Consider the following 20,215-nt stretch of genomic DNA (forward strand, 5'->3'; position numbering starts at 1 on the left):
GAGAAACTAGTAGAAAGTAAGATGATATATAATAGTAGAAAAATACTTGTGATTTTTTTTAAAAACTATCTAAGTAGATGCCCACCCCATTCCCACCCAAAAATGCAAAATAATTACATCCCTTAGGTGTATACTTTCCCTTCTGCGTAGGGTAACATTTAAGATAAACCTAATACACATACATAATTTTAAGAATTAAAAACTCATCACCCATAATTATTAAGGATGCTAAGAAATGGCAATACCTTGAAGCATTTTTCGATGAAAAAACAAAGCTTTAGATGGAACACTACACTTAGAGGAACACAAACCCAAACCTTTATCCTTATGCCCTTGCTTGGTATTTAAAAGTTCTACTTTAAATACTTGTTTGAAAAACTCAGTATACAGTTCATTCAGTACTACAGTGATAATAGGAGTAAAGATTTCCACTTCCATTAGATAGTGAACTAATCTACTTAGAGGACTATTATAGTAACTCTCTTCTCACATACGTTTACATATATTGTACTCAAATGGTATGTGCTCTAAAGAGGTTTTCTTGAGGTTTGCACCTCTGAACTTAGTTTCTAAATTTTCCTTTCCACTAATCTCTATTCAATGTCATATACTTTGCTAGTTGCTCTGGGAGAAGTCATGGACATTTAAACAGCTTATCATGCACTTCAAGGTTACATGGAAAAATAATGAGGAAAGTGCCTTAAGAGGTAGGAAGTAGGCTCTTATCCCAACCCTTGGTATGCCCTGTTATGAACAGTTAAAAGACTGGAATCAAAGTGGCAAATGTGAGACTAATAGTAATACAAGGCTGAAGAAAATTAAGTCAACTTAATTACTAGGATTCTTTGAGAACACTCACATTGGAACCAGTTACAAGTCACTCGATCACACAGAATACAGCAGTGTCAAAAATACATAAAGCACACTGTAGATATAAATTCTTCTTGGCCATCCATACTTAGGTATTATCGCTCTGTAGATTCTTCACTAGAAAAAGTGGTTAAGCTTGGCTCTGCAGAATACCACAGTCCCAAGAAAGTGAATTTCATTCCTTCATTAATTGGTCTCCACCAATGGTCACTTGGGGAGACCAGCAACATGTAAGCAATCTGGAGGTGAAAAGAGGGCTATTTTCATTTGTTGAAATAAAAATACAGAGGTAAGTCAACCTCTTTGTGAATTAAATAAGGCTCAAAGTATACATCCAGTTTGTTAGTCACATGGAGTTGGACCTTTCGGAGGGACAGAACTCTAAAACTAGATTGGAACCTCCTGGTTTAAGCACCAAGGGTCAGCCATGAAACCCATCCAATTTGTTAATCAGAGAAAAAAGACCTTTTCTGACCCTTTACATTCCTGAGATATCTGTCCTAATGTCTTCATAAACCTCAAGTGCTTGATACCATCATGAGAGAAATTTCTCTATAAAAAAGAAAACTGAAAAATTTTAGGACATTTATAATAAAAGCCAGAAAATAGAGAATGTCAAAGTCATGTTGAGATGTGTATTGTATTGCTGGCTTCCATGGTGATTAAGCATATCTATACCAAGGCCCCCAAATCTTGAATGTTTCTCTGCTCTCATCTCAGGCTGGACTTATCCCGGCCCCTTTCCTACCCAAACTATTCTGTCTATTCATGAAGCCTTTGCACCCTTCTACCCCTTCAAGTCTTTCCTGGGACGAGGGTGCAGGGCACAGCTAACAGGCCAACCCCATCTCCCATGATGTCCCCTGGCCTCTACCACTTCTTAAAAACAGATGGGAAATGGTTGACCCAAACCTGCTCTTTTCAGCCCACCACACGGGAAATGTGGAATCTCTTGCCATACACACACCACACCCTCTCCAGACCCTCGCTAAGTTGACTTTTCCCACCTGTCAGCTTCACAGCATCTCGACTCTGCCTTGTCAAAATTACTACACTTTTGGACTTTTGGGGTTGCTTATGATTAAATGAGTCCATATCAAATTTGTTACACACAAGGTTCTATTGTACTTAAAAGAAGACATCAAGTCTATAAATTAGAGGGAGCGGAAATAATTTATATAAAAAATTAAAAGGACAAAAAACTTACCTTAGTTTAATATCATCACTTGCAAGGGAAGATACAAAACACATGGTAGTATAATCTGTATTTTCCAGTATGCGCTTGGCAATGCTAAATGCAATCTACCATTTAGGATATTATTTTTAATTATAAGCTAAGAGGAGGTTTGTGAAAGTAGCCTGATAGTTTAGTTCCTTCTTTCACATTGAAGTATCTTTAAGACTGAACTAAAACCTCCTGGGAGAAGCCTGGGAAGCAGCAACACTGATAAAGGCCTCACTACCACAACTATAGGGGCCTGGAGGAAACGGAGGTGAAGAAATTGATGGAAAGGTTAGCCCAGCACAAGCACTACATTTAGAGCACACTGTTGGCCAAGTTTGTCTGTTGTAAATCAAAGGCAATACGAACACCAGAACCACAGATACAATAAATTATGCTCATGAACTGCTCTTTAGGCAGAAAGCCTTCAGTTTTGAGAACATATAGCTTGCTTTTCTCCAACAAAACTGGCAGCTGGACTAGGCAAAGAAGGCAATTATCTTTGAAAGCAATAAACTTGGCGTTCATATACCAGTAGAGGAGTGCCCCAAGAAATATGTAGTTTTTGAGTAACTCAGCTTCTGGTTGGCTGATAATCTGAAGGGAAGGCAGCATGGTGTTATGGGGGGGAAAAAACTAAATGGGAAGTTAAGGATTCTAGTCTTTGCTTTGGGTCACAGGTTCTTTACATGCAATACGAGAAAGTTGGACTAGATGACATAAGGATTTACACATTTACTTCTGATTCTAAAAGACTACAATGGGAAAATACACCTAAGCAATTATGGAATAGCATCAGTGTAAAAAAATCTGGAAATATATGCCCAGATTTACATTAACATTTTAAAAGCTACAAGAATTTGGGATGAACGGGGTTTAAAACACTGAATAGAAAGAAAGAAAAAAAAAAGAGCTTTTTTTCCAGGCAATGAAAAGCATCCATATATTCAAGAATTTAAAAAATTTTTCTCCATCTGGATCTTCTGAAATCCCTCCTCTTACACATTTTTAGAAGATAAACTTACATTTGATTTCTATGCAATAATCATTTTGTGTCACTTGGGCAAAAGGAATGTTATAGATTTTTCCTTTCTCTTTAATTGCATACAGGAGAAATTAAGGAATAACAAGTGCTTCCAAGACAGACAAACCATGCTTTCTTGGCTTTGTACTCTCACGTGAAAGATTTAAAGTTTCTGGCAGGAAAAAGATTTCTGATGTAAATGGCTTAATACATGACGAAGGAAGATCTGTTTGGGCACATTCTTGATGAGGTAAGTTGAATTACTTTTTCCTTGCTCATATGTTTTTAATATTACATATTGATGTATGCTAGGTAACTTGGCAAAGATACAGGTCATAATGGATACAGAAATTTCTTTAATCAAATAAAATTATGGAAACTACCACATTAGATGTAGATAATACTGTAATCTAAGCAGACTCAGTGACCATTATGAAAAGTGATTATATCTGAAGTTAAAGGAAGTACTATATGGCTATAAATCATCAGGAGAAATTCAGAAAACACTCAATGCTAGATATTCACTTAACCTACCTTAGCTATGATTTCAGGTTAGAACAGATATTGTTTGATCAAGAATGTTTTATTCCCTAGAATAAGAAAGTTTTAATCCAATTTCATATAGAGGCCTGTGGCTTTTATTACACTCATATTAGTATTTAATATAAAGCATTGTAATGGGATAGAACTCATTATAATTTACTGTTTTTCCAAAAAAGCATACTTTTCTCACAGGTATACAAGAACAGGTATCTTGTTATTCATATGCTAAATTCTGCAGTTTGATCTATTTAAACATGAAATATCCAATGGGACTTGAATGACCTGTTACTAAATTTTCCTTGGCCAATTTCTCCACCACAGGCCTTTGATGTGTATTGGCAAAATTCCAAATTATATGCCAATTTTAAGTATGGACACTATTTAAGATTAAAAGTGCAACAACTACTTCCTTAGTTAAAAAAAAGAACACTAAAGAATTGCAAAGTATATGAACTAATTTCATAGGTGTACTCTTGATGTCATGCCACAGACATGTAACTTTCTCTACTGTAACAGCTCTACAGGTTAGTCTAACAGAGCACCCGACTTTAAGTAACAAACAAACGAACGAACCAGTGAAACAGACGTGGGGAAAGATATGTACATTTTGGAAGTATTACATTCAACAGCTGTTCTACAATCTGGCTATTTTTAGCGCTGTCCAACAATACTGTTAATCCAGGTGAACTATTTAACCAGATTTAATAGTCAATTGATTAATAATAATAGATTCCAAGTTAAACAAGGCATGTATACATTAAAGAAAGCAGTACAGAAATGTACTGTATATGAACTGTTTACAAAAACATACAAAATGTTGGATGGCACAAGGGATACAGTGCTAATATAAACGGATTGTTTAAGCTAAGTGCTTAACATAAACTGTCCATCCCTATAACTAACAAAGAATATTTAAGGGACATGAAATATTTTCTATAAAAATAATGCTATATGGTGTAGAGTACTTTATTCAGTGTATTTTTAGGTGGTATTCATATGTTCATTCTTCTTATTGATTCAGTGAATATATCTTCATCATGTTTCCATTTCCATTTCATCCGAAGCTCCAGGAAAATCTAACTTGCTAACAATCATGTAAAGCGAGAAGAGATGAAAGCGGGAGCAGCAGCAGGAGCAGCAGCATTATGGGTACCAGCTGGGACAGTGTGTGCTTGCAGGTGTCTCTCAGATATGTGCTACCTGTCGCCAGAACTTGTGCTATCAGCTTACACCATGGTACCAAATATTTCACTGAGGTCATTTCACAGGGCTGTGGAGGTGATTTTTTTAATACCTCTTCGCTGAGCAAGAGTAGAGCGGCCTACTGGTTCCAAAACTGGTGACTGATTACGGTTTAAAGCAGAATATGTAGCTGCCATGGCACCCTGAAAACAGGAAAGAAATATCAAAACAGAAGTGACAATGGGTAGTCATGTACACAGAACATGAAATGAACATTTTCCCCCAGGTAATTTCTTCACTAGCAAACATATAGATTTTATTAGCCTCATAATGAAAATAACCACACTGGCCAAACCCTCTGATTTAACTAAAATTGAAGAAGCCAATGTGGGAGGTTGGAATAATGGATGAGAAGACAGGGATGGGTTCATAACAAGCAGTCCTCACTTTTCTCAGGACTGTTCAATTTTTTTTCCTTTGCAGTCTTTATTCTCAGAGGCAGCAAAGCATGCTCTTTTTGAACTTTTAGTTTGCTTTGGGTTGCGCATAAGAAAGGAAAGTATAAAGAAAATAGGAAATCCGTAAGCTTAGCTGATAGATAAATTCAGAAATGTAGAGGTCTCTTTTTTTAATATATTTTATTGATTTTTTACAGAGAGGAAGGGAGAGGGATAGAGAGTTAGAAACATCGATGAGAGAGAAACATCAATCAGCTGCCTCCTGCACACCCCCTACTGGGGATGTGCCCGCAACCAAGGTACATGCCCTTGACCGGAATCGAACCCGGGACCCTTGAGTCTGCAGGCCGACGCTCTATCCACCGAGCCAAACCGGTCAGGGCATAGAGGTCTTTCTTAAACTAGATTTATTACAACACTTCGGCACAGCTTGACTTTTTCTTTTCTAAATCACCCACTGTAAGAGAATCCCACAGGAGAACTGCACGCAGGCTGAGGGACAGTGACCGGTGCAGGTGCTGCGACATGGAGAGGGCAACTCACAGTCTCTCTTAGAGGACGTGGAAAACAGGGCCTGAATGGGGCTGCTCACCTTGACCAGATGTGGTGCGTCCTGTCTGTTTAGTTGGTATTGCGGCAGTTGGTCCCAGTGGACTATCCAAGGGTGTCTGAGCACAAGGGCAGCAGTCAGTCTCTGATGAGGGTCCACATGAAGCATCTTTGACACCAGGTCCTATAATGGGAATAATGATAATAATAATAATAATAATAATAATAATAATAAAGGAAGCTTAAACCTTTTTGTTTGATTTTCTTTTATAGCACTAGATACTGTTGAGCATTTTCCTAACTATGACAATATTTTTTCCTGGTAGTAGGTAGACCTTTTGGGCTCAAAATGATAGGGGGAAGGGCATGTAATAAGAATAGGACCACAGTTGCGTAATGATTATTCATCTTACTAACTATAGATAAGAGGTTTTCTTACAGACCTTGGGAAACTGGAGGATATGTTGCAAAAAAACCCACAAACATTTAAAAGCAGACCAAGAACAGAAAGGGCTTTAACTTAGTTGCTGTGCCCAGACCCTGACCCCCTCCGGGAGTTTTCTCAGGAATGTTGACTAGTCTCTGGTCCCAGAAGGGGCTGAGCTGTTTGTAACATCATAGAAGATTAGCCACCTTGTCATCAGACTTTGAGCTCCTGAAGGCCAGACTGCAGTCCCTCCCTCCCCTTTTCCCTGATACACTGGCAGCTGCAAGTAGCTATCCTCATCTTCCCTATATAACCAGCCAGCTGGCAGAAAAAGGCAGATCAGAATTTTTAGGATGACCTACTGCTCTGCCCATACTGTCGGCATTATTAGAATAAACGCTCATATATGATTCAACCCTGTCTCTGCTTCATTTGGTTCAAGTACTGACAGGTGGCCTCAGACCTGTTTAGTGTCCAGTATCAAAAACAATTATTTGGTCAACACGACAATTTGTGTTTTGTTTATTTATTTATAATATATTTTTATTGATTTCAGAGAGGAAGGGAGAGGAAGAGAGAGAAACAACGATGAAAGAGAATCATTCATTGATCAGCTGCCTCCTGCACGCCCCCTACTGGGGACTGAGCCTTCAACCCAGGCATGTACCCTTGGCCAGAATCGAACCCGAGGCCCTTCAGTCCACAGGCCGATGCTCTATCCACTGAGCCAAACCAGCTAGGGCTGTATTTTGTTTTGTTTTTTAAAAATAGCAAAAACCTAAGTCTCTCCTCTGAGTGACAGTAATTTTGGTGCATTATAAAGGGTGAATTACCATGTTTTATGTATCTTTTGGTGTGTTTTTTTGGCTCCTTTTTCCCCTTAGATATTCTGAGGTTTCCACATTTTGGTAGGTTTATTTCTAAGTGATTTTTAGCCCCGTAAGACTTTTTTTTGTGTGCTGTTGGTAATACTGAAAAGCGGAACTATTCAATAACATTGATTTAATTAGAGTTCTAAATGCCCCTCCTAAGATTACAGAATTATATTTTTTCTTACTTTAAAAGCAACTCATGGGCATTATAGAAAAATAAAAAATACAGAGAAGCAAAAGAACATAAATGCCCAGAATCCTACTCTTCCAGAGACAAATGCTTTCTATCCAGCCAAATGCTTTCCTATGCCTGAAACACAGATCCATATAATTGCTATATAGTTTTATACTCTCCAAAATAACACAATTGTGATTTATTATAAAAGCCATGCACTACTTGTTTCATTATCTTTTTTTTAAATATGTTTTTTTATTGATTTTAGAGAGGAAATACTGTTTGTCCACTGCACACCCCCCACTGGGGATCGAACTTGCAACTCAGGCAAGTGCCCTGGCTGGGAATTGAACCAGCGACCTCCGGGTGCATAGTACTAAGTTCAACCAACTGATCCACACCGGCCAGGGCTTGTTTCATTTTCATTCAAAATACATCTATTGAGTACCCATTAAAGGCCAGGCATTCTGCTAGGCGTTGGGTATTTAACAGTGAACAAGACAGAAAGGAACTGTGACCTCAACAAGATTTTAGCCCAGTGAGGGAATCAATTACAAAGCAAAGAGTAAGTACTTTGATGGGATGAATAAATGTGAGGTGCAGCTGGAGGGACACAAAGAGAGATCTGACCTGAACAAGGCAGGGTGGCTTTGAAGTAACTCCTTTAGAGAAATGTGAGACCTGAAGGATAGGCAGGAGCTGGATTAGAGAAGGAAGGGAGAAACAGTATTTCAGGGAGGTAGAACAAAGTGTGTTTGAGGGAAAGCCCTCAGGTGGGAGAGAACACGTCACATTAAGGAACTGAAAAGAATGTGATGTGGCTGCAGCATATATCGTAAAAGAAAACATGGCAGCAGATAAAGTGGGAGAGGTAAAATAGGACCAGATCGTGAAGGTCCTTATAAGCCATATTAGCAAATTTGGACTTTTTCTGGAGGCAATGAATCATTTATTTATTTATTTATTTTTTAAAATATATTTTATTGATTTTTTACAGAGAGGAAGAGAGAGGGATAGAGAGTTAGAAACATCGATGATGTTCGATCAGCTGCCTCCTGCACACCCCCCACTGGGGATGTGCCCGCAACCAAGGTACATGCCCTTGACCAGAATCGAACCCGGGACCCTTCAGTCCGCAGGCCGACGCTCTATCCACTGAGCCAAACCGGTTTCGGCAGCAATGAATCATTTAAAACAAAGGAGTGATGCAGGCAGGTTTGTACTTTAGAGCGATTACACTCACTAAGTGTGGAGGAAAATGGATCGGAGGGGGCAAGCCTGGAGACTCCAATTTGAGACAGGTGAGAGATAATAGCTTTGGTGAGTGGATATAAAAGATGGAGAAATATAGATGGAATTGAGATAGTTAAGAGAGAGAACTGACAGAACCTGCTGGTTGACTGGATATTGGGAATCGGGGAGATACTATTCCAAGTACTCCTCTGCTATTAGATATTTATAGTTTCTTACTTTTAGTTATCATTAACAGCTAAGAACAGGGATAAATGAATGGAATTATACATAAAAAGCAAAATAACTAGGGAACTCCCTTTCCAAATTCTGAATGTGGGCAAATGTGCTTTAAATGAAGAAAAGGTTGCAAAACTGCCCAGAAGCACAACACAACTCTATTATAATTTTACTCAGATGTGTGTGTTAACCAGTGCACTTTTGGACAAGTCACTTAGAATCACTTCTACTGCTACCCTTCAATAGCTCCTCCTCCTAAGCTTTTTCTTTAAATGAATCCCTTCCATGGCTCTTATCCCTCTGCTCAGATAAGCTCATTCATGCTCATGGCTTAGCTACTACAGATGATGACAACTCCTAAATCCAATGCCCACCCCAGACTTCTCTGGTAAAATCTACATCCATATAGCCAGTTGCCTAGTGCAGTGGTTGCCAACCTTTCGGACCTCACAGATCACCAGTGGTCCATGGACCACCGGTTGGCAACCGCTGGCCTAGTGGACATATATCTCTTAATTATACATCACAGAAGCATTTCAAATTCATAACGTCCAAATCTGCAATCATTACTCCTCTGAAAACTACTTCCTTTGTATTCCACATTTTGGTGAAGGACGCCACCAACTGCTTATTTGCCTGAGGTGGAAATGTGGACTGCACGCTTGATATCTGTTTCTCTGTTGCTTCTTATGTCCAATATACCAGAAACTATTCTGCCTCCTAAGTTTGTCTTCCATTTGACTCAAATCCTACTACAACTGTTCTGGTTTACTCATCATTCATCACCCCAAATACTGCAAAACCTTATGTGTAATCTATAATAATAAAAGTATAATATGCTAATTAGACTGGACAGCTGAACGATCTTCTGAACATCCTTCTGGACGAAGCCGTGGCGGTGGGGGCCAAGACAGAGTGGTTAGGGGTGATGAGGCAGGCAGTTAAGTGGTTAGCGGTGATCAGGCAGGCAGGTGAGTAGTTAGGGGCGATGAGGCAGGCAGGTGAGCCGTTAGGGGCGATGAGGCAGGCAGGCAGGCAAGCGGTTAGGAGCCAGTGGTCCCAGATTGCGAGAGGGTGCAGGCCAGGCTGAGGGACCCCCCCACCCTTGTGCATGAATTTCGTGCACCAGGCCTCTAGTACCATTGTAACAGCACTTAGTTGGCTGTTTCCCAACTAGACTGTGAGCTCCTTGAGAACAGGAATTGAGTCATATCTTTTATCTCTGGAGCCTACACTTATTAAGCACACTGTAGATATTCAACACATGGATTAAAAAAGAAACAAGTACCCAGAAAAATGAAATTTTCTGATTTAAGAAATTTTATTGATAAAAAGGAAAAGGCTAACATTTCATTTTTAAATGCAGCTATAAAACCAAATCAACTCAAGTCCCACCTCTAAGAAAAATCAGCAAAGCACTTTTACCAGTATTTATCTTTTTCATCTCCTCTATGTTTTTCTTATTTTGAAGTGGAAAAAAAAGAGAATTTTCAATGAATAGAGTGAAACTAGAGTAGAGGTGGAAACCAAGTCAGTGTTATTCAGGGGATGGAAGATCTTCCAGTGAGAGACTTTTCAAATGGATTTCCAGCTGACACTATAAAACTATACTACTGTTTATTGTGAAAAAGATAAGACCCCGTTCTTTATAATATAGACCAAAACTAGAACATGGCACAGTTATTGTAGGGGTTGAGGGCTTTGGAATCAGCTATTTACTTTGAAGCACCCACATGTATCTGGTATATAACTATGGACAAATTCACACTACAATTCTGGGCCTTGGTTTCCTTCTGTGAAATGGGGATACTACCACCTATTTTACAGGGTTGTTAAGAGGATTAAATGGATAATTTAGGTGAAGTACAGCATGAAGTAGAGAGTAGATACATAAATCATGAAGACTACTACTATTATTATTTATCATGTTCCTCAGCAAGAAGTAACTTTAGATGTATAGATAACAAAGCCAAAACAATGCCTTTTGGGAAAAAAACAAAATAACTGGTCCATTTTTGAGTTCAAGTTATTTGGTAACATCACTTCAAAATACTACTTTATAAACAAGTTTCTAATTGATATTATTTATTCTCACCAAGAATTATGAAAAATTACCTTTGCTGTATCTGAAACAGAATTCCAGTAACCACCACTGAGTGAGAATTTTCCGCTGCCGATGCGTGCCAGTATTTCCTCTGGTGTATCATCAGGGCCATTTGCAAATGGAGTGTAACTAATTTATAAAAAAAATTAAAATGCTAATTAATAAAATTTCTTTTTTGGATGGTAATCTTTATATTTATTTGCAGTGGCCAAAAGTACTCTGAGTAATTCAATTAATGTAATACTTGCTCCACAAAGCACCAGATTAAGGTATGTTATGAAATATTCATTAGACTTGATATAAAAAAACATAAATACTTTAAGATATGACACATTATAGAATAAAATATTTAAAACAGTGCATGTTTATGATATAACAAGAGTGAAAAAAGATATGGAAAAATCAATTTAATACCTCAAAGACATTAATAAATAGTACATTATAGAAAATTAGTAATGATATAGCTGTAAATGTGTTATATACTAGTACACACAAGATTGTATTATTATAAAATGACAAAACCATAAAAATATATTACCACAAAGGTTAAAAAATAAAGATAATATAAACAAAATATTGATGAATAAATGCCTATAACATATGTAATATATACTTACCCAGTAAGCATTGTATAGAGGAGGACACCAAGACTCCATATATCACAAGCAGCATCATAGCCTTGTCGTTTCAAAACCTCAAAAAAGTATAAAAATTAGTATTAAACACCACTCTTTATTATATAGATTTAGATAGGTTATGGGAATGGGATTATATCTCCTAAATCAATACATGTAAGAAAAGCCCTGGCTGGGTAGCTCAGTTGGTTAGAGCAAGTTTTGGGGTTCAATCTCTGGTTAGGGCACATACAAGAGACAACCTGTGAATGCATAAATAAGGACAACAACAAATCAATGTTTCTCTTTTCTCTCTCACTTGCTCTCCCTCTCTCCCTCCCTCTCTTCTTCCCTCCCTCCCTATCTTCTCTAAAATCAGTAAATTAAAAGAAAAACCTCAATAGAACATGATTAACAAACAAGACAATATATTAATCCTATTCTAGAACCTTCTACTACTAACAATTCATATACATACTAGAGGCCCGGTGCACTAATTTGTGCACAGGTGGGGTCAGGCCAGCCTGCCCCAATGCGGGGGAGGGGCCGTGGGAAGTTGTTCCGGTTGTTCCATTGTTCCGGTCACTTGACTTTTATATATATAGATATAGAGAAGTTAAATGAACATTTATTGAATGCTGCCTTGGCACATAGAGAACTATGAAGGGAAGTTTCTTATTTAAATGAATGTATATTTTGTATGGGGCTATAGAAATGGTTAAAAAAAATCAGTACTTTTAAGACCACATATAACAGCACAAATGATATAGTGTGAAACTGTGTGTGTGTGTGTGTGTGTATGTATATATATATATATATATATATATATATATATATATATATATATTTTAAAATTTGGTTCACTCAAGCATTTAATAATCACCAACTATAATCAGGCACGAACTGTGACAATCCAAAACAATTCTGGCTTCCTTAAGAAAATTAGAATCTGGCAAGGGAAATAAACATACAGGCTGGGGCAAAAGTAGGCTTACATTTGTTCGTATGGGGTCATGGCTGGCCTGCAAACCACCACAGGCCCCTTGCCCCAAGGGAACCCCCACCCTGATCCGGGACACCATTCAGTGCAAACCAGCTGGCCCCCACCCATGCACCAGGCCTCTATCTATACTAATAAAAGGGCAATATACTAATTAGACTGGGAGACCTTCCAGGAGACCTTCCGGATGTTCTGGACAAAGTCATGGTGGTGGGGCCGAGGTAGAGGTGGTTAGAGACCAACAGGGGAGGGCAGTTGTGGGTGATCAGGCCAGGATGGGACGACAGTTGTGGGTGATCAGGTCGGCAGCGGGGGGGCAGTTGGGGTGAGCAGACCAGCAGGGGGGCCAGTTGGGGGCGAGCAGGCCATCAGTGGGGGTCAGTTGGGGGTGATCAGGCCAGCAGGGGGAGGGGCAGTTTGGAGTGAGCAGGCCAGCAGGGGGAGGGGCAGTTTGGAGTGAGCAGGCCAGCAGGGGGGCAGTTGGGGGTGATCAGGCTGGTGGGGGGGGGGCATTTGGGGGTGAGCAGGCTGGCGGTGGGGGGCAATTGGGGGCGAGCAGGCCGGCAGGCAGAGTGGTTAGGGGCAATCAGGCAGGGGAGCGGTTAGGAGCCAGCAGTCCCAGATTGCGAGAGGGATGTCTGACTGCCGGTTTAGGCCCGATCCCTGTAAACCGGCAGTAGGACATCCTTCGAGGGGTCCCAGGTTGGAGAGGGTGCAGGCCGGGCTGAGGGACACCCCGCACCCCCCCCCCATATGCACGAATTTCGTGTACCGGGCCTCTAGTAATTAATAAATAATAATACAAGAATAAACTCTGTTTCATGTACTCACAACTATAACCTACTTTTGCCCGACCCTGTTATGTAGTTAACAATTCAACATGATAAATATCATACAAATATGTCTAAAGTGCTATGGGTATAAAGATGAGGAAACAATTCATTCTTGATATGAGGAAAGAAGAAAGGCTAGGGGGCAGCCTGCTTGTACTGTGCCTGTAAGTAAGAATTCAGGAGGCAAAAAGAGGAGGTGGGGGAGGACAGAGGACACTCAAAGGGCAGAGGCAAGAGAGCAGAGTATAGTTGGCAACAGTTCTCTATGGCCAGATCTCCAGGTAGGGAATACTAGAGAGACTGAAGGGATTTTATACACGGGTTGCTAAGGAATTTAGATTTTTTTCTGTAGGCAATCAGATGTCATTTAAGCATTAAACAGGAAAATAAAATAAGGAGATGTGTATACCAGAAACAACTCAAGGTATAGAGGAAATGCTGGCAAGAAGAAAGACTGGGTACAAGGCGATCCGAAAGGAAGCAATTTGTAGCAAACTAAGTGAAAGGCTATGAGGACTTCCACTAGTAGAGGTTGGATATATAGAGTAAGGGAAAAAGGTCTGAAATATTGAGAAAACAAAATGGAAAGGATTTGGTAACAGACTGGATGTAGAAAAATGATAGGGAGGCTTTCCGGAAGATTTCAAAGTTTTAACTTGGATGACAAAATGGAGAATAGGAGACAAAGAATTAAAAGATCAAGTCTAAGGAGAGTTTAATCATGGACAATATCCTGAAGATGAATTTGGAGGTAGGTTTTGAAGCAAAAAACATTCCAATAAGCTCAGGTATAACAGCTACAGGGTGATTTCTAGAAGTAGACTGCTTGCATGCAGTAGGAAACACAAGGAAAAACAAGATGGCTAGATTAAGTGGCCTTGCTTGGACACCAATATGTAATATCACTGCATGGCAAATGGCCTGGGCTCAAATGTAGACCTGACCTCAAGCAAATTACACAACCCTCTCACTGTGTACCTGGCTTCCTATAAAATGCTGATAACAGTACTCACCTCACAGTTATAATGAGAATGAAACTACATGTTGTGAGGATAAAATCAGTTAATATATGTGCCTGGCACATAAGCCCTATATTAAGATTTACTATTATTTTCTATTATCTTGTTCATAGTTACATTTTTTTTTTTTACGCAGTGATAAAGATAAGAAATTTTGAGGGCAAAGCAGTGGATTTTAGATTTACTGCAATGGGGAACTACAATTTCTTAAGAAAAGAAGCAGCTTGATCAAAGTAGTGCTTGAAGAAGACTTCAGTAGCTTTGCAGCTCTCTTGTGGAATGATGGCAGAATGACAAGAGGGAGCAATGTGTACCGAGGCTAAGGCAGTCACCTGAGGGGTGGTGAGGGAAGCAGGGGCTAGGGTGGCAGTTCTGTGAACAGAAGAACCCTGAACTGGTTTCAGGGGATAAGAAATGGTAACTAGTTATGTAGCTAAGAACAAGAAGAGACCATGTATGATGTTTTAGCCTTGGAGATGCAGAAGATAGTGACAAAACCAGGGAATTAGAAATATATTAGGAAAGGTGTAAAATAAGTGAGTTTCTATTTAGTTCCATGCACCAATAAGCACAAAAGTGATGAGAGACAGCTATGGATACAGAAAAACAGAAGTCAGGGCAGGAAGAGGATTATAGGTAGCAGCAAACTGATGACAGAATAAACTATCAACAGAAGAAAAAGGGTTGCTATTTTATTCTAATTATTTGTTCGGTAAGTCTTCAATTAAACAACTATTAATTATTCTATATTAAATACAGAAAATGAATTTTTAAATATACTAAAATACTGTAAGCAAACTATTTCATAATTACCTCTGGTGCAACAAAATTTGCAGTATAACAAGGTGTCATGAGAAGACCGTTTTCTGCTCTTAGCTGTTTGGCAAAGCCAAAATCACAAATTCGAATAGATTCTGGATTGCCAGATTCATCCACATAAAGAATGTTGCTAGGTTTTAAGTCTCTGTGAACCACCTAAATGAAATACAAAGTAAAGAGGTACATTTACAATACATTTCCATTATAGAAAATTTTTTATTCAAAACTGTCAGGCACTACACTTAACAAGATAATGAGTGCTGGCCTTTAAATTATCCCAACATTATAAAATGCTGATAATGTAAGTGTAACTCTAACACAGAACTAGAGCAAAGAGAGAAGGAAGAAAGAGTAGTATTTATCTCCCCCTCTTTGTCCAATTGAGTAAGTGGGTTAAGGAGAAATCCAAGTAGCAATAATATCTGTCTCCAGGTTATTCATTCATGAAACAAATATTTATTGAGTGCCTATCATATGTCAGGGTATTATATAAGGAGTTGCACATATTATGGTAAAGAAGACCCATACATTCTTGCCTTTACATGCTAGGAGCTTACACAGTAGTGGGGAGGCAGATAATAAACAGGTAAGAGATGGGGCATAACTAGGGAGGTCAGGGAAGGTCTCTAGAGAATGTAACATCTGATTTAAGTTCTTTAGAACAGAACAAACAAGTCAGACCAGTGGAGAACAGTCATTCTAAATAGAGGGAACAGCATGTACAATGGTTGTACACAACAAACTTGTGCTGACAGGCTCAATGGATCAGGCATAGGGTTCAAGAGTAAAAAGGAAAAAAAAAATTCAGACTTAATGTATTCCCTATTTGCTATCCATGCCACAATGTCACACACACACACACACACACACACACAGATAACATTCCTTTAAAGTTTTGTATTATTTTCCTCCTTTAATCACCTACTTGAATACTTCTTTTTTTATAAGCCTCTCTGACACTCCCATTTAGACTTACGTGTTTCTTCCATCATCAAATTCCAAGTCTATATTCTGATCAATGACCTCAGTTTTAGTTCCTAACATCCTGAACATGACTTCTCCAGATCATTTTAATAACTTCTTACCGCCAAGAACTTAGAAGACTTAGATGACGGAAAAGTCATAAATTCTTCAAGGAACATCAAATTTTACTAATTTCTGGCTATAGTACTAGGTGACTTTTGACCAGCTAGAAGTCAAGAGGTTCTAGTATTAAATCAAAACAGTCCAAGTGTTCACTTCTAGGGGGCAAAGACAAACACAATGAGAATAAGTAGTGAAAGTAAACTCCTCAATGTGGCTTGGCAGTTGTCTTATGAACCAGGAGGTCACAGCTTCAGTTCCTGGTCAGGGCACATGCCTGGGTTGCAGGCTCGATCCCTGATAGGAGTGTATGTGTGGGGCAGCTGATTGATGCTTCTTCTCTCATCATTGATGTTTCTATCTCTCTTTTCCTCTCCCTTCCTCTCTGAAATCCATAAAAATATATTAAAAAAGAAAATATACTCCTTAAGAAGTAATCTCTTATTTTTTTTCTTGCTTCTAATTCCTCTTCACTTCTGTTATCTTTTCCTCTCTCTCTCCCCTCATTTTCTCCTTTGCCCTTGTCCCCCCCCCCCCCGCACCAATTTCCCTTCTTTTACAAACATGATTTTTATGCTATTTACTGATAACCTGCAGGAAGGAATGAGGACAGCATCCACCAGCCAGAAGCCAGGTGACTATTTGGCCTCATCCATTTGAATACAACTCACGATTCTCTGATTCTGTTTCTAAATGTGAAATGGGCCCAGTTCTCAAGAATACAGAGTGGCCTAGCAAAATGATGCTATGTCTTCTAGTTTAGAAGATCTCATCCACATTTTGTTTGGATGTGTAAGAATTTAATATAAACAAGCTAGGATGTCAAAGTATCACTTCAAGCTTAATGGGGAAAATAGTAGGATAATTAAGTTAATAGTTATTTTCCATTACATGGATAAAGTAACTTCTACCTTTGTAATTTTAGCTCAAAGATGAAGAAAAGGAAAAAGGTATTTATGTGTGTATACTTAAGTGTGTATACATACACATATATTTATATATATCTATAATATTTATGCACTTAAGACATTAAAAAGACTTACCCCTTGAGCATGAAGATATTCAACAGTTTTGGTTATAGTAAACAGGACAGCACTGGCCTCTCGTTCAGAGAAAAATTTCTGTCTAAGAATTTTATCCAGCAATTCACCTCCTTTCATAAGTTCTGTCACTACGTACACATATTTTCCATCATCATATACCTATAAAATTCAACACCAAAATGTAAAAAAATTATTTGAAGCTTTGCTCAGAACAAAGTTTTGCATATTAAAAAAAATTAAAACTTACCTTATATTCAAGGAAAATTTTACTTATCACAACCAATGGAAGATATAAATCTTGTAGTTTTATACACAGACTATTAAAATAGGAATTGATGAGATTGAATGTCAGAAAAATAACCTGTAATTTCCTTCTATGAAACTTAATTCATGGAAATAAAAGTAACTATGGACATTGTATACAAAGGGGCACTGAATTTTTGCACTTAGGGTTTATTCCTCTTGATCTTTCTATCTCCTGGTGAGGGCAGGGACTGCTACAAAGACATACTTCTGTGGTTTTCCTGGAACTTCTGCAAGTGCACACATTCTATATTTATATACACAGTACAATGAATTATTCTGGTTTGGGTTAAATTGAAAATTTAGTAGGAAGATTACATAGCAAAGAGAAATTCCAGCCAACTATCCAGAAGCACACAATTTTACTCCTAATGTAGAAACTGAATGCTCTCTATAATTTCGGATTTATATTCCAAGCAATCCTGAACTGAAATAACCCCTTTATTAAACTTCCGCCCCTTTTATTTCCCCTTCACCACAGAGTTACTGCATACCTTTATTTAGCCTCAAAAGAGGTACCAGGTACTGGGGCCCTAAATATGGAAAAAAACAAGGTACTTGCACTCAAAATTTTTATTCCAGGAGGGAGAAATAGACATAGATATAAGAATTTTAAAAATGTTGGAGATGCTGTAATAAAAGAGAGGATAATTTTAGAGACTTTGGAATTTGAAATGAGGGAAGGAGCAAAGATGTAAAAAATAATGACAACATCTTGGCCGGGTGGCTCAGTTGGAGCATGATCCTGCATGTCAAAAGGTTGTGGGTTTGTATCCTGGTCAGGGCACATATTTAGGTTGCGGGTTCCATCCCTGTTACAGGCTCATGGGTAGCAACTGATAGATGTTTCTCTCTTACACTGATGTTTCTTTCTGCACCCCCTTTCTCTCTCTCTAAAAAACAAATCAATAAAAAAACATATCCTTGGGGGTGAGGATTTAAAAAAAATGATGACAGCTTAGGGAGTTTCCAAAGCAAAGATGAAAGTATCTTTTATACTTCCTTTTTAATTTACTTGGTTGGATTCTTAGAGGTTACAGTAATTAAAAAGTCACTTAGGTTAAACAGTTTCACATTTTATTTATCATCTATCTATCTATCTATCTATCTATCTATCTATCTATCTATCTATACTTTTTTTTTTATCGATTTCAGAGAGAGGAAGGGATCGGAGAGATAGAAACATCAAAGATGAGAATCATTGGTTGGCTGCCTCTTGCATGCCCCCAATGGAGATTGAGCCCGAAACCCAGGCATGTGCCCTGACTGGAAATTGAACCTTGACCTCCTGGGTCATAGGTCAACACTCAATCACTGAGCCACACCAGCCAGGCAAAATTTTTTGTTTTGTTATTCTTTACCAGAAGATATGTTTTCCATTGCTTTTCAAAGAGAATGGAAGGGAGGGAGGGTAGGACAGAATGAGAAAGAGAGAGAGAGAGAGAGAGAGAGAGAGAGAGAGAGAGAGAGAGAGAGAGGAGAGAGAGAGAGAGAGAGAGAGAGAGAGAGAGAGAAACATTGATGTGAGAGAGATACAATGACTGGTTATCTCCAGCATGTGCCCTGACCAGAGGACAGGGAGCAAACCTGCAACCCAGGGACGTGCCCTTGATCAGGAATCAAACCCGTGATCCTTCGGTGTGCAGGCTGCCACTCTAACCACTGAAAAACTCCAGCCAGGGCAAACAGCTTCACATTTTAATGAAACTAAGTTAACACTCCCCTTCTAACAATGAGCAGTGAAAAATTATTCTGAGGAAACTGGAGTTTTGGTTCGGAAGGAGAAGGGAGGAGAAAGTTTGGAATTCACAAAATCTCACAGGTGAAAGGTGAAAGGTTCCTCAGAAGTCCTCTGGCTCAGCTGGCCACGTGACATCTGGTCTACAACAATCAGATATGGCCTTTGAGCCTATATGACTACCATCAGCAAGAGAGGACTTAATGCTGCCTGGGGGAATCCACATCCTTTGCCAAGAGCTCTGTTATGATAAAAGTCATAGGTAACAGGGCCCTAGCCAGTTTGGCTCAGTGGATAGAGCGTTGGCCTGTAGACTGAGGGGTCCTGGGTTCGATTCCAGTCAGGGGAACATGCCCAGGTTGTGGGCTTGATCTCCAGGACTAGTAGGGGGCATGCAGGAGGCAGCTGAAAAATGATTCTCTTTCACCATTGATGTTTCTATCTTTCTCTCCCTCTCCCTTCCTTTCTGAAATCAATAAAAAAAAGTCATTGGTAGCAGGGAAGGGATGTTTCATTTGTCCTGGGGGTGGTAATGGGCAGGGCAGGCTTCCTGGGAGAAGTAATGCTTTAGCAAAGTCTTAGATGTGCAGTTGTTAGCCAAGTAAAGGAAGAAGATGGTGTTTTCAACTGAGGGAACCATAAATTCAAAGACAGGGCAGCACGAGAAAATGAGGCATGTTCAAAAATTTGGATATGCTGCAGCATGGCTGGAGCATAGGGTGTGTGAGGAAGTGTGCAAACTACTATGGATGGAGGAAGGCAGGGACCAGAGGTGATGAAGGGTATGAACTGTAGGCAGGAAAGTAACATGGTTAGATATGAGTGCAGCTCTCTCTGGCAGTACTGTGAAAGACAGTTTGGGGAATC

General features: G+C 39.0%; 1 protein-coding gene across 4 annotated transcripts in view; it reads right to left on the minus strand.

Annotated features, from left to right (window-relative positions):
* Nucleotides 1–1,113: 1,113 nt before the first annotated feature.
* The window catches only part of RPS6KA3 (ribosomal protein S6 kinase A3), a 116,410-nt gene continuing 97,308 nt past the window's right edge, over nucleotides 1,114–20,215 (minus strand). For all 4 annotated transcript variants that reach the window (XM_079764843.1, XM_079764841.1, XM_079764842.1 and 1 more), the window contains 6 exons: nucleotides 17,308–17,466; nucleotides 15,176–15,337; nucleotides 11,514–11,590; nucleotides 10,908–11,025; nucleotides 5,892–6,032; nucleotides 1,114–5,044 (listed from right to left, as the gene is read on the minus strand). In XM_079764843.1, coding sequence (XP_079620969.1) covers nucleotides 4,922–5,044; nucleotides 5,892–6,032; nucleotides 10,908–11,025; nucleotides 11,514–11,590; nucleotides 15,176–15,337; nucleotides 17,308–17,466 — 780 coding nt within the window. In that variant the 3' untranslated portion in view covers nucleotides 1,114–4,921. The remainder of the gene's footprint in view (nucleotides 5,045–5,891; nucleotides 6,033–10,907; nucleotides 11,026–11,513; nucleotides 11,591–15,175; nucleotides 15,338–17,307; nucleotides 17,467–20,215) is intronic.

Source organism: Cnephaeus nilssonii (assembly GCF_951640355.1).
Source record: "Cnephaeus nilssonii genome assembly, chromosome: X".
Taxonomy (NCBI): domain Eukaryota; kingdom Metazoa; phylum Chordata; class Mammalia; order Chiroptera; family Vespertilionidae; genus Cnephaeus; species Cnephaeus nilssonii.